A 22,052-nucleotide genomic window follows, 5' to 3' on the forward strand; every position below is an offset into this window, starting at 1 on the left:
CCAGCAGCATGCTGAAATGCAGGCTTCCAGATTCAAGATCGGTCATCTTTTCAGTAGATTGCAACATATAAGAAAATCAACCCAACTACTTATCAATTGTTACTTTTATAAACACGAATACATACAAAGAGAAAGATGAAATACATAAAACTGAGATGAATGTGCCTGTGAAGTAGAACAGCTCACAATGTAGGGAAGCCTTTAATGGATCAACCCTGTCTGACTGTCCATTCTTTTCTTGTACTTAACATGACAGCCAGGATTTAAAACTAACAAAAGGGCTAGTTGGTCTCATCCAACAGCAGTTCTACTGCAGAGGTTTAGAAAGAGAAGATTAGGCCCCTTAACTACTCTTATTCTGCCTGGCGCATTCTTGATGAACTTTCCAAGGGTAAGGAAAAAAAAAACAAAACTGCAAAGTGGGCTGGCCAGGACAATAACTAAGTGGGCAAGCAGTAATTCTGAGATCAGGAAAAATAATCGTAATCTGCATTTTGGCACCCCCTTCTCTGTGATGTGTCATAACTTATCACTTGGCTTAGAAACCAAAATATTTCTGTATTTCCAAAAAAAAAAAAAGCACAAATCCAGAAAGGTTTGCTTTATACACCCTTAAATCAGGTCTTCAACTTTTCAAACATTAGGAACCTATGCCCATGGTGATTACACCCCTATTACTCACATTCGCTGTCAGAAATGGAGACTGTCAAGATTACAACAAATTACACAATGCAAGGTGAATGGCTCACAACAGCACATCCAGATACTGAATAACAGATCACAAGAAAGGGGTTCCCTGTGGATTAGCATGTGCAAGTTCAGAATTGTACTGTGCATGCGACAAGAATGACCCTATAATACAAAATGTAAACTCAAGTCAAGCAAAAACGTAGGAGAAAAAAACAATAAAATTAAAAAAAGATAAAACCAAAAACACACCACAACCTACAAAGAACAACAACAGAAAATGACAAACAAGTCAGCATCCCAGGATAAATATCACAGCTATTGGTGTTTTTCTTTTTGGGAATTGTCTGTCCTGTCCTATTCCTTGATCCAGTATACCAGATGAATCAGTTCTCCTAGTACGGATTTTGAGAAAACTGTCTTAATGATGGGCTAAAAAACTAATGGAAAACCTGAAGACACATTTAAACACAAAACCTGTACACAAAAGAAAATGTGAAATAAGATAGAGTCAAGAGTATTCAGGTCTGAAGGGTAAAGTCTGTGTGTTTGGGCCTTTATTATATTATACCAGTAACGGCGTACAGCACGATAACGTGCAGTGAATACACTTGACTTGAGCATTCCTACTTTTCATCCTCTTTCTCTGTTCAGCATTCGTTTGCTCAGAAGTTGATGCGCTTGCTGCTTCCTCAGCAGCTCTTCTTTTCTCCAACCTAGCGGCCCGCTGCTTCTCTTCTTTTGTCGGCATCTTTTGCATTAAAACTGATTAAGTTAGTTTTTGTGTTGCAATTACTTAGTACGTTTTCTTTCATTTTTCACTTAAGCTGGCACTTAAGTCTTCAATCTGCCTCAAGAATGATTAGTGAAGGAGGAAGGGAATGAGAATGGCGCCTTGTATGCTTGCACCATACGCTGCTGAAAGTTGATTATACAATAAAATAAAAATAAAAAGAGTAATAAAAATCATCACCCTGAACGCGGATAGTAGATGTCACATAGTATATGTGTACCAAATTTCAAGTCAATAGGTTAAACGGTTTGCGAGCTACAGGTGATTTAAAAGCCTGGACAGACAAACGAACAGCCATGGTAGCGTATTATATAGGAAGATTACAGCCGGGGTTTATTTCCTGGCTTGCATTTACTTTCTATTTTTGTTAACTTAGAATTATTTTTCATGATTGTGTGATTATTTCTCTTGTTTTTGTTAATTATTAAATGTACAGTTCTTTAGGAGTTGTTTATTCAAGTGTCACGAATTGCTCTGCTTTGTCCCTTGTATTTTGTGGGTGGAGCCCCAAGAGGAATGGGCACTCTGACGTCACTGCTGAAGGACCACCCTTGAGAGCACATCCTTCAGTGGTTCAATGAAGTTCAAGGAATGTACTTACTGGAAAGTATTAGATATTCATGTTTAGTGGAATTTTTGCTTTTGTTCTTGGATTATGGGGTTTTGACTTGGCCACCTGGGATTGCCTTCAAGGCAACTCTTTTTGTTTTTTTTTTTTTTTTTAACCAGTTATGCTCTTTTTGAGATTTTAGGAATAAAAAATTCTCATTTATAAAGATTCAGTACTGTACCTTGTCTTTCTAGACTACAGATCCTTTTCCTAGAAGGGTATCTGTAGTTTATATAATGTTTGGAACTTTGGAGACAAGTTCCTTATTTGGGGTCTAAGTGGGCTGTTAGGAGGTCAGACTGCCTGGGAGGAGGCCAATTCTAGGCAGGCTAGCTTGGCTTGTAGAGCTTTTAGGAAAACTTACACCCTTTTCACTATAAACCTACAGGAACTGTGTGTAGCAAATGAGCCTATCCAGAGTGTAATTTGGTTCAATGTGATTGGCGAAGCACTGCAATTGGGAAGATATTACAAGAAGTGGTGTCTTATGCTTTTCACCAAATGTCAGGAACAACCCAAGTAATCAACACATAGAAAGAAAACAAAACAAACAAGTCCATAAATAACATTATGTGTAATAAAATGGAATGACCCTGGGAATAAGTATTGAACACATGAAAAAAAAGGAGGTGCAAAAAGGCATGGCAAGCTAAGACACCAGCTGAAATCTGATAGTATTTAGAAAGCAATCCTGATGGCCCCCTATCAGTGCAAATGAATATCAGCCGATTTAGTCCTACTTGATGGCCTATCATTACCAAGGTGTCACACAAGAAGCATCTCTGGATGGGTAAAAGCAAAGTGCTCTCAAGACCTTCTGATGGCATTGGTGACAGACATATTTCTAAACTTGTGAATGTCACAGTGAGCACCATTGGGGCCAAAATCTGGAAGTGGAAAGATCATCATTTCACCATAATCCGGCTATGACCAGGTGCTCCTCGCAAGATTTCTGTCAAAGAATAATCAGAAGAGTTGTCCAAGAGCCAAGGACCAGTCACAGAGAGCTTCAGAAAGACCTGGAATTAGCAGGCCCAGTTGTTTCAAAGAAAACAGTAAGTATTGCGCTCAACTGCCATGGCCTCTATGCAAGCTCAACATACAAGACTCCACTGCTGAAGAAAAAGCACGTTGAAGCTCATTTAAAGTTTGCAGAACAACATTTGGACAAGTCAATGACATACTGTGGGAAAACAGTCTGGTCAGATGAGGCCAAAAATTGAACTCTTTGGATATCATTGCACACACCATGTTTGGAGGAGTAATGGCACTGCACATAACCCCAAAAACACAACTGGCAGACTTCATAGAATTGAAAGAAGGATGAATGGAGAGTTGTAGTGGGACATTCTTGATAAGAATCTGCTGAAGATGAAACAAGGGTGGACATTTCAGCAAGACAAGGATCCCAAACACACAGCCAAAGAAACTCTCCATTGATTTCAGAGAAGGAAAATAAAGCTGCTAAAAAGACCCAGTCAATCACCCGACTTGAATCACATTGAAAACCGATGGAAAGAACTGAAGATCAGAATTCATAGATTCAAGATTTGAAGACAGTTTGTGTGGAAGATGGGCCAAAACCACATCTGAGCAATGCATGCAACTAGTTTATCCATGCAAGAGGCGTCTTGAAGCCGTCATTACCATCAAAGGCTTTTCTGCCACATATTAAATAAATTTCTGTAAGCGTGTTCAATATTGATTTCTTCGTGACATTCCACTTTATTACACATAACTTAATTTATGGACTTATTTGTTTTGACGTCTTTGTATTTTTGGATTACTTGGGTTGTTACTGACATCTGGTGAAAATTTCATGTCAGTAGCCCCATTAGAAATATATTTACTGAGAAAAACAAACATTGATGCATTCAATACTTATTTCCCCCACTATACTACTTACTCCTAACCATTTATTTATTTTTATAAATTTTATTTAATTTTATAGCTTATTACTCTTCACGCTCCCTTATCAGGTTATTATTTTTACTTTCCAAAGGAAACATCCAAAATATTTGTAGCCTGAAGCACCTAAGCAATTCTTAGCCCTTCGCTTTTTTCCTTTTCGGTACAATTGCTTTTTTGCTTCCAAATATTTTCCTAAACCACACAGATCATGATAAATACAAGGTGTAAATGGAACTAAGAAAGATGGAGGACCCCACTTTCCTTCGTCATCTGCACCTTATTACTGACAAGGAGGTGGAGGCATTAGAAAAAGTAAATACAGCAGTTTAATACTAAAATAAGTTCCTCAATCCATAATTGCTTAACAAATAAGACAACTAAAATGAAATCTAAAAATGTTGCTTGAGCAATAAGTGATTGAACACTGATGATTGAATTTTTGTTTAGAAATTGGGTTGAAACAAAAACCTGCAGCCATTATGGCCCTCCAGGAGTGACTTTGCAGACCCTTGCTCTAAAAGGCAGTACAGGACTGAATTTTTAATGCCATTAATGCCGGTGTTCTAAGGGATTCATAAAGCTCCAGCCCAATGCTGCACGAAACCAACCTCAATCCCACCTCCATAACAAAGGCGCTGTCACACTCTAGGCTGTACTTCTACCAGATGTGCCTGATTTATCAACATCATATGGTAGAACCTCTAAACCACAGTAAGTAAAAAGTAGCTGGGTTTACTTCTGTTTAACAATGATTAAAATTAACTATTGTATGCCAGATTTATTTTTGTCCTTTACATAGCCTTACAATCAGCATTTTTAGGAGCTTTGTCAATTTATTTCCTCATTGCAACCAACAGGCTGTTGTAAACTAACCTGGGAATGGCTTCAGCAGATTTTCTTACTATCTGGCAGTACAGGCAGGTCAAGTGACACACATTGGTCATGGTCACACACTGGACTTGTGGGTCCAAATTCCACCACTGACCAAGCCTTAACCACTACACCGCACTTCTTGCCTAAAGTCTATAAACAGTGACTCAATGCATTACTTACATGGTTATGGTGAGAACATTTGGCAGCAAGTTGCTCAGACTGAGTTTGTGGTTATTGTGCCTTTTCTTTTTCTCTTCTGATCATCAGTGAGTGTTACAAGCACCACCACAGAGGTAACACAATTGTGATAAAATGGATGGAAGTCCACCATCATATCACCACAACCATGGACCATAACACAAAGGGAGAAGGGCATTCATTTGGCATATGTCAGGTACATGTCGCTTTCACAATTTTCATTCATGAACTATCCACAAAAACAAACCTAACGAAATTAAACAATAATGGAAGCATAAAAGCAACAAAGATTTCTATGGCAGTACACAAATGTGTTGCCATAGCAACAACTGAGAATCTTGAATCTGATGAATGCCATTTAGAAATAGCAGAAAAGCCTGGCACAATACATATAGGATAGATTACATACCCAGCTGCTTTAAGTGGGGCACGAGGAACATCTCAATAAGGGACATGCATGTTATAGAAGAAAGCTGCATGGCAGAGGCATGCCATGGGTAAGCATTCTAGGTCCTCTAATGCAGAACAATTCAAAACACAATTGGAAAGAGGAATATTACAATAAAGAGTGCCCATAACTAGTGTAATTGTAATGTACAACGGAAAAAGCAAACAAAGCATGGAGAGGATAAACTTACATTTATATATCTGACCAGTTCCACTTGTTTAACTGTTTGATATCAAGAGACCAGCGGCACACTAATATTCTGTAATAACCCAGTAAAACGGACTTGTGGGTTCCCCATGACTTGAGTCCAAGAACCAGTGCCCCAAAGGAACACACTTCCAAGTTCAGTTCTGGGAGACACAAGGCGACTACAGGTTTTGTTCCAACCAGATTCACAATCGGTGACTCATTTTATTTCCTATTGTTTAATTAGTTGGTCTTTTCTTATTTTTGGTTCAGAAAAGTATAACAGAGTGAGATTTACATTTATATGAACAATCTAAATTTGTGTTTTTGCCAAAGCTTTAATTGTTTGAACACATGTCATTTTCCTATTAAATATGCCCGTTTATGAAGTTTTCTACATATTAAATTAATGACGAGAGGGACAAGCTCATGAGTAACTTTCAAGAGAATCAGCTGTATCCCTGGCTAAGGCTGTCACATATGAAGGATGTTTCAGGAGAAAAATGAGGATTTTGTAGGATACCTTTCCCTTATACCACCCATCACTTTTACATTCTAATTTGCTTTGTTTTTGGTAAAAGTATACAGTAGTGGTAAAACAAAGATGTTCACTGGCATTCTCAAACCCACTTACTCCAACTGAAGGGCGCAGGGAGAAAGAGCCTAACCTGGCAGTACCGGGCACAATTCAGGAAGAGCGCCACATTTGGGACCATTTACCTAAACTTGGAAGGCACTGAAAATGTTCAGGCTTAAAAACTGGAGAACCTAAAGGGAAAGCACAGAGATTCAGGGAGAACATGCAAACTCCACTCCAACAATCCATTGCTAGATTTGAATGGTGTGTGCGGGATCGGTAAAGTGGCAGTGCTGATCTGTGTGCACTTCTGTACCACCTAAGCTAACAATGTGTTAACTGCATTTTAACTAAATACCTCAAATTTCTTAAATTAAAAGCACTTGCACTTACGGCCTTTTGTTGACTGCACAAATAGCTTAAAGCTTCAGAAAATTATATTCTGGTGGGGAAAAACAGCGTAGCACGGATAAAAAGAATTAAAAATATGCATCAGCATACTTTATTTTATTCTACAGATTTTTTGTATTACTTTACTGATGCAGTTCTTCCATGGTACCTCTGGCTTTCAGGTTAAATGTGAACAGAAATGTCTGGATGCAAAGTTAAATAATTAATATTTAAAGTAAAAATTGCAGAAATATATTATATGAAAGACAGGCTTATAACTACAGTGGATTCTGAAAGTATTCAGACTAACTTTCTGCACACTATTTTATTGCAGATTTAATTTCAGACAGATAAATGCCATGATTGCTCATCAGTCTACACTCAACACCCCATAATGACAAAATGAAAAAACATTTTTCCTATTTTGTTTTTAGAATAAAATGAAAAAGCTGAAATTTGAAAGTGGAAATTTGCTGTTACTTGCTGTTTTCCCAACAATGGTCACCAGGAGTTTATATGGATTCGATAGATCGATAGATACTTTATTAATCCCAAGGGGAAATTCACAAAACTTGTATCAGAACCTTTAATGTTTTCATGCAGAACAGAGGTCATCCACTTCTTATTTATTACTGCAGACTACATGGGGTAACATACATACAACAAAAGTTGGTTTTAGTGATTATTCCTTAACACTAGGTGTTTATCCATACTGACTGCTGGTCTGACTAGTTTTCACCTTGCTCAACAGCTCAGCGGGGAGGAAGGCCTCTTCTCTGATGAATGTGGGGAGTTTCACGTGTCACCCATTTGCTAATAATTAATTTAACAGTGCACCTTGGGATTCTCAGTTCCCCCAAAGTCAATTTTTAAGTTAATGCTGAAACTTTTCCCAAGTTATTTATTTTAATTTTCTTTTACAATAAATGTGATTGTCATCTATCCAAATGTGAATTATGTCTTATTAACCATGCAAAAATGACAACAATCCAATTTATATAGTGGGTATAGTAAAGGATCCCTCCCTTCGAAATATTCCAATTTTTGTTTTTTGCTTTACAGCCTTAAATACACATAAAAATATTTCTGTTCTGTAAAGAAGAGTGGGCAAATATTACTCAATCTAGATATGCAAAGCTATTATAGAAGAATCACAACAGACTCAAGGCTCTCATTAAAGCAAAAGGTGGTTCAACAAAATGACATTGGGAGGTGATCCTTTATTAATCTCACGAGGTCTTGTTTTAGATTTTTTTTTTATAATTTGTCTAAACTGTAGCTGTGATATGTTTCACTTGGATGTTATAGGTTGCACTGAGTAAGTAAAGCTGAGAAAAAATATTTTGAATGTGTATTTAAGGCTGTAAAGCAAAAAAAAATGGGAATATTTCAAAGGGGGGGAATCTTTTCTATACCCACTGTATATATGATTTATCAGTTGAAACAACAAATTTCTAAATCTCTACACCCAAAGTCCATGCGTTACAGGGACAGAGTTCAGACTTAAAACTGTGAAACACACCTGAGCAACACAATCATAGTAGTGGTGGTGGTGGTGGTGGAGATGATGTCAGCAGACTACATAAAACACGGTACACCCTTATATGGGACACTGAGGCGAAATTATTTGTCACATCTTTAAGAGTACAAGTCACTCATGGTGTGACCGTTTGAGGGCATTTCATACCAAGACTATTTTGTTCAGTCTTTAAGGAACAGCAGCAATCAAAAACAGAGAAAAGAGGCAGTGAAGAAGGCTTTGTTGCACAACTGAAGGTGAAGGTGAAGAGCTGTGTTTTTTCTGATCACAGGATTTCACATGCGAGTGTACAAATCTATAAGCTGATATACCCATAAGTGATTTTCTATCTGTCTGCAAGGAGGAACACCAGAATAAACCGAGCCTAAACTGTAAACGTGTTGAATGTGCAAAATGGATCTGCCACATCAACTTGGACCACAATCACCATCTATTCATTAGCGATTTACATATTTTGCGTTTCAAATAAAACTTTGTGTTAAGGGAGTGAGTGGAGATGTAAGTGGGGCTGCCATAAATTAGGGTCTTTCTTAGCTTTAATATAACTTGAGAAAGGCACCATCCCTAACCATCTATCATTGGCTTAGTCCAATTTGTGTTTTAATACCTGAGATGTATTTGATTATATAACTTTATTCATTTATTGATGGCCTTATTTTAGAATATTTCTTCTCTTGAACCTTTTGATGCTCAAGAGGGATCTATTCTTGCACAGGAGAGCCCAATGTCACAAGTGAAATGCTGTGGAAATGTTTGGTCTTCACACTACAAACACATAATGCTAACAGAAACTAGGAGAAAACCTGACAACAGTATTGCCTTTACCCAAGTTAAAATTAAAAAGATAATCCCCTAGCCACCCCCTTAACCTTCTGGCAGATTAAAGCCTTACCTTGTCAGAAGAAATGCATGCATTTTAAAACTCATCAAAGATTATTAATAATCACTGCATTTTTGTGTGCTCCATAAGAGGCCAAGTACTCTATGAACGTCAAAAGTTAAAGAAGACTACCACTAATGTATTATCCCTAAACAGTCTGTCAATGATTTCTATATAATTGAGCTCAACTGTCAGGAGGAAGTCATTATTAATTCTTGAAGTCTTCACCGCAGTACTAATGTCAAGCGGTATGCTAGGAACAGTAATAGAAGAAAGTGAGTAAGATCTGTGCCAGCTGCTGCTAGAGACACACTAAATGAGCTTCCAACCCACCTGTAGCCTGATAGGTCAGCAATTGCAAAGGCCATATCTGACATAAAAGTGAAAATTAAAACCAAACCTCTTTGATCTGTGCACCAACGTATGTATATATATATATATATATATATATATATATATATATATGCTTAACAACCTAAGGGGCTGGCACTGGCGGACTCTCAAGGTTATTTGAGCATTAGCAGACCATTTTGCTTAATAGCTTGCCTATTGCTAAGTTCCCAGTGTTTTATTCAAAATCCTTGGTAAGTTTTATAAAATGTGTAATTTTTCAGAACTAGAACTCGGGATATAACGATATACTGTACAGAATCAAACAGCTTGATTATGACAAGTTTTTGAGATGACTCACTGTTCTCACATATAGAGTTTGTCCCTAATTTTTAGGCCAGTTACTTTCCATGCTGATCGTTTTGAAGCTTTGTACAAACCAGCCATACATAAACTACATTGGCACCAAAATGCCAGTGGCACAAAAGTTAAGAGGTGCTGCGAGATGTGCACCTTAACACACTTTTACGAGGCACATGACATGGATAACATTAGCGTGCTGCTGTGATGTTCAGTTTTCATACATTCATCAGATGGTGATGCTGTTGTTAAACAACATACTTTATCTGCTCACCATATGCACTCTGCTCTCCAGTGCCTTTGCACTTCATGAAACACAAGACACAATGTGCATTTTCTTTGACATCTATTTGATCTCCTTTCCTACCACCCACATAGTACCGTCTCATGATATCCATCCACATTTTTTATTTTAAATCACAATTTGTGAGTGCGTAAGTACTCCCTGCTCTCCTTCTTGATAGATCAAAATGTGGACCAGGTCAATCAATTTTGTTTAACAGCATTTAGGCCTCCTAGTCCTAGTACTGCTTGTCTAGACCTTTCTTCAAATTCACCCGCAGAATGCCTTTGTTGCGGTTATGAACTGTGCTAATTCACTGCTCACCTGTTCAAATCAATTCAATTCAATTTGACCTATCCTGTCCCAGTATTATGGCAACCACTGTGGCTTACTGTTCAGCATATAGTCCCCCTGAAAAACTAGTGGAGCCACTGGAAAAGAGGAGTAAAAAGGGTTATTTAAAAATTAACGTTTAGTGAACTGCCCCTATCTCACATTGAAAAAAATGTGAGAGAAACCCAACCTTTAGTAAAAGTGAAATAAAAAAAAACAATAAAATGAACGAGAGTAGTCATGCCACCTGCATTTCAGAACAGGTAATCTAACTGAAGCTAAGCATGCTTGGGCCACTGGCCAGTACTTGGATGAGAGACCAAGGAAACGCTTGGGCTGCTGCTGGAAGAAGTGTTGGGGAAGCCAGCAGAGGAATAATAACCCTGTGGTCTGTGTGTGCAGTGATGAGAGCACTGCCGTTTGGATGAGATGTAAAACCAAGGTCCTGGCTCTCTGTTCACCACTGCATTATTATTATGGCCCCCTAACCATCTCTCTCTCTTTCACTCCTTGGTTCAAAATTGCTGCTGTCACGTTATCCAGGTGGATGCTAAACTGAAGTGACTCCCCAATCGCTATGTAAAGAGCTCGGAGTATTTGAGAAAAGCGATATGGAAATGCAACGTCATTTTCTTATTTTTAACAAGACCAGATGAGCCACAATTATTAGCACCCCTAGAAATTATAAACAAAGTGTAACTGAAGCATTGTTTCTATTTATATCCAACTTTAAGATCACAGTGTGTAAAAACTTTCAAGCAGTAATCCATGACTTCCTATGTCACTAAGGTATAAATATAAGGTGACAGAGAGGCCCAGTACAATGACACATTCAGCAATATGGGAAAGATAAGAGAACACACAAATACAATGAAGGAAAAGCATGTTGATGTTCAGAAGCCAGAGAATGTATGTAAAACAATAGCTACTCACCTGAAGACAGCCATATCTACAGTTGAGACAATAATTGTGTTAAAATTCAAATTAACTGGAGCTGTTACCAACCTGCCTGGAAGAGGACCCAAGTTTATTTTCCCCCATTTATGGCAAGGTGGATGTAAAAAATCCCAGAAAGCACCAACGCCAACCCATGCCCCCCCGCCCCCCGAAACCGACCTCAGAAATTCAAAAAAAAAGGTAGCATCTTATGGTCACCAATTCGCCAAAACTACCATCAGATTCCTCCTCCATGATAATAGATTTGGAAGGCATACCAGACAAAAGCCTTTCCTGTTATTTAACTACAAACAGAAGCGCAGTGAGTGTCCCAGTCAATACTAGAACTTTAACTGGAATCATGCTCTGTGGTCAGACAAAATGAAAATAGAGCTTTTCAGAAACAAACACTCAAGGTGGGTTTGGTAAATATTAAAAAGCATGGCTGTACTGAAAAGAGCATGAGCCCCACTATCAAGGACTGTGGAGGTTCTGTTATGCTGTTCTTCCTTTAACAGCCATGGGGACCCTGTTAGTGTCCATGGCATCATGGAATATGAAATACTAGGAGATTTTAAATTTAAATCTGTCTGCCTCTGCCAAGAAAGTATAACTAGGAAATCACTCGATCTTCAAGGAGGACAGTAATCCAAAACAAGTCGAACACAAAAATGCTTTAAGGAACAAAAATCAAGCTTCTGCCATTACCGTCTCACTCCTCAGACATAAACCACAGTGCAAACCTGTAGTGTGAGCTGAAGAGGAGGCTGCACCAAATATTACAAGACTCAATGCTATTTAATTGGGAAAGAGAGGTTGTGTTTAGTATCGCTATACAAAACTGAGTTGAACTGAAACATTCAAGTGTTGTAGAGTTGCTGGTCTTGATGAGATGGTGTTTTGAAAGTGTAGAGGTTTAGAAAAGGCACAACATTTTTAAAGCTGTGACTTCTAGTTGAATTATTTTTTAAATTATAATACAATATTTACAATTTTGATTTTTGTTGCAACTTTTACTAGATATTCTATTAAAGTGCAACAAGGCCTGTTCTCTACTAGAAATACCTTCTAAAGAATATTAGCAGGGGTTAATCTGTAAATATACTAAAAAAAAAAAAATAATCAAGATTTACAGAGTGCAACAGAACAAGAAAAAGTTTTGACAGCATATAAACGCAACACGTAAAATACAAAAAGCTTTAGGTCACTGGTGCACACTGGTTACTTGCCAAGACTTTTATGGATACCTTTAGTATTTATTACATGAGCACTGAAATTATATTATAAAGTGTGAAAGGATCTTTTAAATTCTGGACTCCTATTAGCTAAACTATTTTTGTCCCTTCACCTTTGCTCTTCCTCCAGATTTAAACCTTCACGTCTGGTGAAATGAAATGTCATTGAAATATCATCTGAAATTTGTTGACACTTTTCAATTTTTTCATATCTTGCTGGCATTGCCCACAGTTCCCACTTGTTAGCCTTGATGCTACTGCACCACAGTCACATTTGTCATCCACTGCCTCATGGTAGAGGCTGCAGTTTCATTTCAAAGATTAGCTGGCACAATCGACAAGAGGAGACATGTTCAAAAGGTGACAAGACATGCCAGGTTAAATAATAGAGTGCATACGCCGAGATGGGCTGCTGCTCTGTTGCGCCCTGCTGAACTGATAGAATGATCAATACAGCGTTCACATCCACAGAACACTAAAAACTAATGACAAAAAGATTTTGTGACAGCTGATGGTTTACTTCTACTTCGTTGCTTTTCAGAGTGGGGTGTAGATACTTCTGGAGGAGATTTTTTAGGAAAGTATGTTAAACATATGTTTAAATGCATTGTTAGCTTCTATGACACAGAACCATGGAAATTGCTGGGTTAACTATCCCAGGAATTTGAGATTTGCTTGTTCAACTGTCAAGGGAACCCAGTAATAGCATTCACACATGATATTCTCAGGTAAGAGAACAGGGATCCTAGGAGACGCACAAAATGATTCACGGCCATGAACTCATTTCTCTCCCCATTGCAATATATGCTCCGTTGATTTATTTCCTTATTTAATTATTTACCGATTTATAATATACTCTGTTCACAAACAAACATTCAATGCACCTACAACACTAGAAAGAACCCTAAGGCATATGCTAATGCATTTTTACTGTTTATAAAACAATTGCACAAAGCACATTTTCCAGTTGATGTGCACGACATATTGTGCCACTTCTTTAATGCCACCTGAGTTATCACTCCATTTAGAGGTCAAAAACTGCAGCTGTAAAGCAGAACTTCACGGTCACACCTGTTGGCAATCAATGCTTAACAATTCCCTGCTCGCCTAATAGAAACATTTTCCTTTACCTAAAATGAATCCGTTTTCTTCGTATGTTACTAGGAGCATTGCTAAAAAAAAAAAAAAAAAGTTTCCACAAAATGACCAAGTTAGCAGTAAGCGATGTCAGGCTATCACTAGAGACCCCAATGATTCATTGATTCACATCAAGGTTCGTACATTGTAGTTGTAGCTTCTGTAACATTTTTGGGGAGTAATCTAGCAGTTCCTGGGCTTTATTCATACATACAGACTAGGGAAAATTCCCAGAATACCACCTGACCAGAGAAACACTGGCTCAAACATCCCAGGACACAACTCTGGCTTTGTTCATTTGTACATTCCTGGGGCCGTGTGCATGAATGACGGAGTGATGAGGAGCTGTCTACGTTGACAAGGTTACTCACCTTGAGCAATAAAGTTTATGGATCTCAAAAGTCTGTTAGATAGTATTATATTTTTTGGGGGGGACACAGATGTCATCACAAAAATACCACAACAACATTACTACTTTGATAGCATACTAAAGTAAGTCACAACTGTTCCTATTTGTGCTATGGTTGACTAAATATGAGTTACACCATTTCAAGGCAAAACAAAAGAAAGTAACATTTAGTCAATTAAGAACTCCCAAAGGTTTTTGTTTTTTAAACTTACTCTTATTATTAAGTAAAGCAAGTCTAAAAGAGACCACATTGACTTCAAAAGGTCAAAGACCTTCATACAGCTGTGACCGTTGGTTTTAACTTTAACTTCTGACCTCGTTTCTGCTCCCACTCCTACCATTCATGTGTGATGAATGTCTAAGAAATTTACAACACTGCAAGTGTTCTTCTACCACACTAACTTAACTATGCAGGTGTGGCCATCAGGGGAGCTCCGGAGTTCATTTACTTCTGCCATAGCAAGATGGGACTCTTTAACCCAAGTACTATTCTTTTCATTTGAAGAAAAAAAAAAAGGCTTTCCAAGAGTCTGAGCTTTGCTTTCTTCTAAACATTTTCCTTTATAAATGAATGCTTACTAAGTACAGACACTAGAAGCTAAATAAATAAACAGATAATATAAACACCTGTTCATTCTTTGAGATTACAACACTGTGCTCCTCCTCAGCAAGCTGTTGCTTGAATAAATGTTAAAAACAAACTTAGAACAGTGACAAGGAAAGCAAGACACAAACTATACTTCCAACCAGAGTAAACGGACTCCATGAAGATGGTCATTTCTGAACGCACACGGTACTTGCTGTTTCATGACAACCATGTTTTCAACTGAATCAAGAGTTCTAACTAAGGGAAGTGAATTATCGGCCTGTTTTTATTGTCCACAAATGATACTTGTTTTTCGTTTCCCATTTAAGAACACTAAACAGGAAAACAGTTATACAAACATCAAAATTGAGGCAAAGTAGCCATTGTGGGGTGTTAGCAGTGCATTCCCCATAGAGATCTCTGCAGTCTGTACAGAATTCAAGCTAAACTTCAGGACTTGCTGAAAACCAGCAGCCATGGCATTTTTCTCTAGAGAGACTAGAAACTCCAGGGCTAGACAATCTGCACCAAAGAAGAAATTACATTTAAAGAAAAAGAAACCGTTTTAAAGAGGTAAAGCAATAATGAATGGCATCAACACTAAAAGAAAAACTAAGATCTCATTATTGAATTGTGTGCTGTTGCCACTTTACCAAGCACACAATGAGGCCCAAGACAGACAAAGTGAGCACACATGTATTCTATTTCAAGCCACAAATATCTTTTGGCTTTCCGACACCCTAATAATGCGTATTGTACAGGGAGAAGGAAAATAATGTCCAGGATGATCTCTGTCTCTGCCAACTACAGGGCATGGAAACTTGCCATTTGATAACCAAGAACAATCTCCTCTTCAAAATTACACCTAATGGAAGTTTGGACAACAACCTATAATAAGATTTTGTAAATAAAGATCAGTATACTTTGTCCAGCCAGTGAACTGCTATATATGTAGAGACAGTAACACTAAGCCTAATACATGCAAAACAGGGTTGAGAACATTTATTTTCACTTTATTTCACTAAGTAAAAATGAACTTATAGTGATAAAGAGAGAAGGGAACAAAAACAAACAAATGTGCAGCTTACCCCCATTGTCTGTCCTCTTGAGGGCACCATCTTTATGCGGGCACAATTCACATCTCTGTAGAGAAGGAAAAAAAGAAAAATACCAACAAGGTTGAAACAGGCAACAGGCTTAAGCTAGCGACGAGAAACAGAAAAAAAGAAACATGTTCCACTGTATTTTTTCTTTACAACGCAAATACTAGGTAATGGGATCATAGGTACAGTAAAATACTTTATTAGGACTCAGTGATTTTACAATCATATAATATGGATTCAAATGTGCATCTCACACGGGCTACCAAGGCTTTTCCCAAATCTCAGCACACATTTTGAAGCAGCAAAGTAAACAGCCATCTTTCTGGGTTACTACAACATGTGTGGCACCCAATATGGCTACTCAGAGGTAGACGGCTTGGCAACTTAAGAGGCAGAGATGGAAATTCATTTTTGAGTTTGAGGGAAATCCCCTCTTTAATTTGACAAAAGGGAGAGTTTAAGACTCTGGTTGGGGATAAAACACCCATAGGTTTAAAAAGCCCTTTGATATTAATACTTCAGTAACTATATTACTGTTGTTTAAAGTAGTTTATACAATCAATTAGTTAAAGTCTTTCAAATAATTTACTTCATCCATTTCAACTTTAAATAATTCTTAAATTTGTGTATGTAGAAATTTCCACTCATTTAGCCAAAAAGCTAGACTTACTGAGAAACAATTGCATCAGCAGAGTAATAAAAAAATCCCGGCAATGTTAAAACAAAACATCCTACATTATTTATTGTTTTTACATTTTTACATGCATACAACACTGTTTTTCCTGTCAATATATAATTTGGCAGCTTTAAGACAGATGAACAGTTAAAACAAAGTTGGAAATATATGTAAATTGTAAGTAGTTGAGTTAACTTATTATTAAGTTTATGTGGCATGGAAGAGCACAGCCACTTTCCAGTACAGATCTGGCACCTGATCCATCAGCACAGAGTGGGCATGTTCTCCCTGTGTTTATGGATTTTTTTTTCTAGGTTCTCTAGTTTTCTAGTAGTTTGATTAAATGGTCCCAATGTGAGGACTCTGCGAGGGATTAGTACCCGGCCGAGCTCTTGCTCCCTGTACCTCTGAAAAACAGTAAGTGAATTGGAGAATGCCAAGGACTATTATTAGTTTGCCAGTGAACACATTTACTTTGAAACTACCATGAACTGTTGCCAAAACTAAAACTGACATTCTAAAAGAACCCAAGATAATATAAAGACGAATTGTGGTATCATCTTTAGATGCATCCTAAAAAGTCTTTATCATTCTGATGAAATACGTTTCTTTCCAGGGTTAGAGAGGTGACAGCCTTAGCCACGGCTAAATTTACAGCTGTATTTCTTCAATATTCTTGTTGTGTCTTATGTTAATGTGTGTGTCACTGATTTTACGTTTCATATTCAGGTTTAAAGGCAGTCAATTCACCATAAACATTTTATGCAAGTGACAATTAGATGTGTAATGTCTTCCAGGGGCTCGTAACCGGACAGGTGTGAAAGGGTATTTACCTTAAAATGAGTGAAGATTAATATATTTCAGTGGGTTAAACAAGTGCATTATCTTCATATAGCGTGAGCTGAGTTCACAAAGACACAAGCTAGTCCAAGCCTAATCACCATGATTCTGTTCAGTAACTCTAATTCTTTGCATTTATATAGCGCTTTTCTCACTACTCAAAGCGCTCAGCAATTGCAGGTTAAGGGCCTAACAGAGCAGAGTCCCTATTGGCATTTGCAGGATTCGAACTGGCCACCTTCCGATTGCCAGTGCAGATCCCTAACCTCAGAGCCACCACTCCACCTGTAAAATGTCATACCAGACAGCATTAATTCAAAAGTACAGTCTATGCGTTGCACACATTGTTTTAATGAATGCACTTTTCACTATTAACTAGTGGTGCAACGGATCACTGTTGATCAGTGATCTGAACCGATTCCTGTCCACGGTTCGGTACGCATGTGATCCAAAGATCAGAGAAAAAAAAAGTTCCACTGTATTGTGCGCGTGTCTCTCGCACACACTCTCAACCTCTCTCATGCATTTTCGCTTGACTTTTGTCCGGTTTGCCGCTTCATGCGCGTGGTCATGCACAGCGGTAGCAGTTTTAGCAGAGGAGCAGAGTAGCTCGACAAACCTCCAGCATCATTTAAAATAAAGTTTTAATCAATAATGTAACTTTCCCTGCAGCGTCAATATGCAGCACCAACAGGAGCAGACACATCTCCTCCTCAAAAGTCGTCGGCAATGGTGGAGCTTTTTGGCGAGACCTTTGCACAGACATGGTCAGCAAGGCTTTTGCTGACACCATCAAAGAGGAGGTGGTATCCTATGAGGCAGCAAGGGGCATTCCAGTCAATGGTGATCCACTGACTTGGTGGAAAAGCAACAAATGTAAATACCCTCACCTTGCCACAATGGCAAGACACCATCTTGCTGTGCCTGGCACTTCAGTGCCTAGCGAGAAGGTGTTCTCAAGAGCAGGGGACATAGTTACAGCAAAGAGATCTACACTTTCCACACAAAATGTAGACATCCTCACGTTTCTGAAAAAAAAATTGAAATAATAAGCTCAGGTCTGCTTTGCCTTCTTTTTTGATGATGTGGACATAAGCTAGTTTTTATTTCTCTCTCCATGTTCAAAGTAAGAAGCAATGATGCCTTAAATTGCATTTAAAGTTGTTTTTTATTGTGTCCACATTAAAGGAAATAGTTATCTTGCCGTATATTGCACCTTAATTTGTATTTATATAATTGAATGGAATGAGTCTTGAGTTGAATGTTTTTTAATGGGCAAAAAATACTTAACTAAATAAATGGAGAGTTAAATTTGTCACTTTTTTTTTTATTTTTTTTTGCAGATCCAAAAATTGATCCGATCCGTGACATTAAAACCGTGATCTGATCCGAACCGTGAGTTTTTTGATCCGTTGCACCACTACTAGTAACATGCAAGTACGTGAGGGTACAGCATAGCATGAAGGTCAGGAGCACCGTGTGCTGCATGAGGCATCTCATCAAGCTTCACGAGTGATTTCAAAACCCCAGCATGTGTATCCATGCTGCTCCTCCCTACCTGGTTGGCTGATACAATATTTAAAATACATTAAAATCACTACTATTCTGTTGCTATCGTCCTATGTTCGGTTTCGTGAATATTTTGGGGTTCATGTTTAACCATGTTATGTTATTTGCTTTCACACGGTTGCTGCACCTTTGCTAAAGTGCACACACGGACACCGGTACTGAAGCCAAAATGGTAGTATTGATCCAGCTCTACTACAGTTACCTGGTAAATATAACTTGGAAGTGAAAAGGAGGAGTACAGATGTTGCTGTTGCTTGGACATTGCATACACTTGCATTTGCAGCAGACGCCACCATCTTGTGCTCCCCTTCTGTCTTCAGTATTTTGGTATTTTTGACTTTTTGGACCTGTGAAAGATGGCCGGCCAGTCATCCCGGCCAATGCCCCCATGCTGCCAGGTGGAGTCCTCCCTGCTGCATGGAGGTGCCCCGAATGCCAGCAGGGAATTATGGACAATGGAGTTTTTATCCACAGCCCTGCTGGATACCAAGGGGGCCACTAGAAGGCACTGCAGGGAGGAACAACGATGGTTTTCCCTACAACCCGGTAGTGCATCCGAATCACATGGACAAAGGGAATGATGTGCTTCCAGGTTGAAGAAGAGGAGTTTTTAACTGACCCAGAATTGCTAGGAAGTCACATGGACTGCGGGTCCAGAAGCACTTCCAGGTCATGGACTATATAAAGGCTTGTGGGAGATCCCAGAGTTGAGCTGAGCTGGATGGAAAGGTGGCAACGTGTCTGGGAGTGGAGGATTGGTTTATTGAGAATTATTGTGTATTTATATGGGTATTGTGGAGTGGAGGGTGCTTTGTGCACTGTGTATTAATAAAAAGTCAACTTATTGGACTTTTACCTGTTGTTTGATGTCTGATCTGAGGGTTCAAGAGGACGATAGTGCCCTCTATCTGTCACAGACCACATATTCCCAGAATCTGAGCCTCTCCTGATGTCTTTACTCGATCTATTTGCCTGCCCACTAATGGCTTGTTGTCTGTCTTAATCACACTTTTGGATTAGAAATGTAGAACATTTGTTTTTCTTTTCTGTCATGCCTGTATTCCCATTGGCTTGACTTGTTAATGCTGTTCAGCCTGGCATGCTCTACAGGGCAGAGAACCACAAAACCCAGCTGTATATAATCAAATTATTTTTGTATGTTGCTCTTGAGGGAGTGCAGGCAAACAGCACTGCTGGCTGATTACTGCAGGCAAGCTACCGCAGAATTGAACTTCTGTGGGCACTGCACGGGATGAAATTGAGGAAAACTCAGCAGTAGTATGGCAGTAAATGAGGGGGGGTTGGATTAGGCTGCAGATTAAAAAATGAGTGCACAACAAAAACAGCCTTTGCTTCTAATGAGCAGAGCAGATCAACCAACTGAAACTGCAAATAGAATGTTCCTTCAGCTAGGAATGGAGACTCTGCATTTTTCCTCTTTCTATCATACGGGCCTTTGGTACTTTTGACATCTATATTTGTGAGTAACAAAGACATGAACAAGAAATAAGAAAGGGGACTTAAAATAAACATGCAACTCACTCCAGTTTTGTCCCCAGGCAGTGGTGCGGTGTGTTATGAGTAAAATGGATTTAGGAGGCAGCAGCACTTCCACGGGACCTTGGCTAATCATACCTATTGAGCATGCACCAATAGCACCTATGACACAAACCACCTGGATTGGGACCCGAGTGCAGTAGGTGACACCTCAACACCACACTGGTGGTGGCTGGAGAGCCAATTCTGCCATTAACCCTGCAGGTTTTCCCTGCTAGTTGGAGAACCCGCTTGCAGGGCTGGATGCAGGTTATCATCATACCCAAGACGAAGCAATTGCAGGTTAAGGGCCATGCTCAATGGTCCAATGGAGCAGAGTCACTTCCGACGTTTTAAAGGATTCAAAATGGCAACCTTCCGATTGCCACACAGATCCCAAGCCTCAGAGCCACCACTCAGCCATCATACCTAAACAGGACACATACACCCCGCCTCGGATTTCAGAAGCTCTTATTTATGATAGAAAGTATGACATCTAGCCTAAGCCAATTCATCACCTCGTTTTCAGTCAGCAGTGAAGCTCCGAGTGGCAGCTTTGGCAGTGGCACAACCTCGTCCCAAGGACATTTTACGGTTTATTGAGAAAGGTGTACAGTATACAAAAAATAGGAATTCACGCATTTCTAGTGGGCCTATTTGTCATTGACATCACTCACTGGCTAATCATCTCATTATCCACTTGTGTAAATATTACATTTGCTTATTTTTCAGATATTGTAATACAAAGTAACACATTCCAAGTGCAAATGACTGTTGTCCTATTTTAGCGTACATGTAAGCGCAGGCTGGAGAACACATTTGAGTTACTGGTGAGGCCTGTGCTGGCTGTGGTGTATGTGCATGAGAGTTTGATATTTCAACTATGAAACCACACTGGCCCGGATGAGCAATTTCTGACACAGACAATGGCAGAACAAAAGAAAAAAAAAAAAAGTTTACAAATAAAGGAGACCATCCCACCAACCAAACTTGCTTAGATAAAGGTCTGCTCTCAATATCTTATGGAGGGACCATTTTAAAAGTCGTCAAGAATTTTGACATAAGCTGCTCCAGGTTTCCACAACCATTTGCGAGTAAAAACATTTGCAGAAGATGGAATCCGTCAACTCAATGAACTCCTACTGTGGTTCTTTACTAAAGTTTACAAAGCTAGTTTGTAATAATTTAAATTGGTAATCCATCTATTCAAAAATGTTTAAATATATTTCTTTTTTGTAAGAATGCAGTCTCTACTTGCTAATACACACTGCTATGGTACTCACATGAAGCTATATAAAATAGAAATTCTACTTATGGCAAGAAATGCACCATATAATTGAAAGGCAGATAGCTGCTTACTGATTCCCAAAGGAAAAATTAATATTTAGCATTGAAAAAACACTTTATTTCCACAGGTTATTATGAATTTGAAAAAGATGGGGAAATGTAAATTAGAAAAAATTGATACTAAACGTACCAAATAACCAATTTAAGTAAAACTTCAATAGTTCAAAAATTGTCTATGCTTTTTTTTTTGTATAAAATATGTGCCATAAATATGACTGTACAGGGAAAATAAAGTGATGGGGTGTGTTTGCAATTTTTATATTTAACTGGCCAACAAAA

At 38.5% G+C, this 22,052-nt stretch overlaps 1 protein-coding gene across 9 annotated transcripts in view; it reads right to left on the reverse strand.

The window, feature by feature from the left end:
• The window catches only part of mllt10 (MLLT10 histone lysine methyltransferase DOT1L cofactor), a 182,176-nt gene that overhangs the window by 82,436 nt on the left and 77,688 nt on the right, over positions 1-22,052 (reverse strand). For all 9 annotated transcript variants that reach the window (XM_039754252.1, XM_039754251.1, XM_039754253.1 and 6 more), the window contains one exon: positions 15,791-15,845. In XM_039754252.1, the coding sequence (XP_039610186.1) occupies positions 15,791-15,845 (55 nt within the window). The remainder of the gene's footprint in view (positions 1-15,790; positions 15,846-22,052) is intronic.

Source organism: Polypterus senegalus, chromosome 5 (assembly GCF_016835505.1).
Source record: "Polypterus senegalus isolate Bchr_013 chromosome 5, ASM1683550v1, whole genome shotgun sequence".
Classification (NCBI taxonomy): Eukaryota; Metazoa; Chordata; class Cladistia; order Polypteriformes; family Polypteridae; genus Polypterus; species Polypterus senegalus.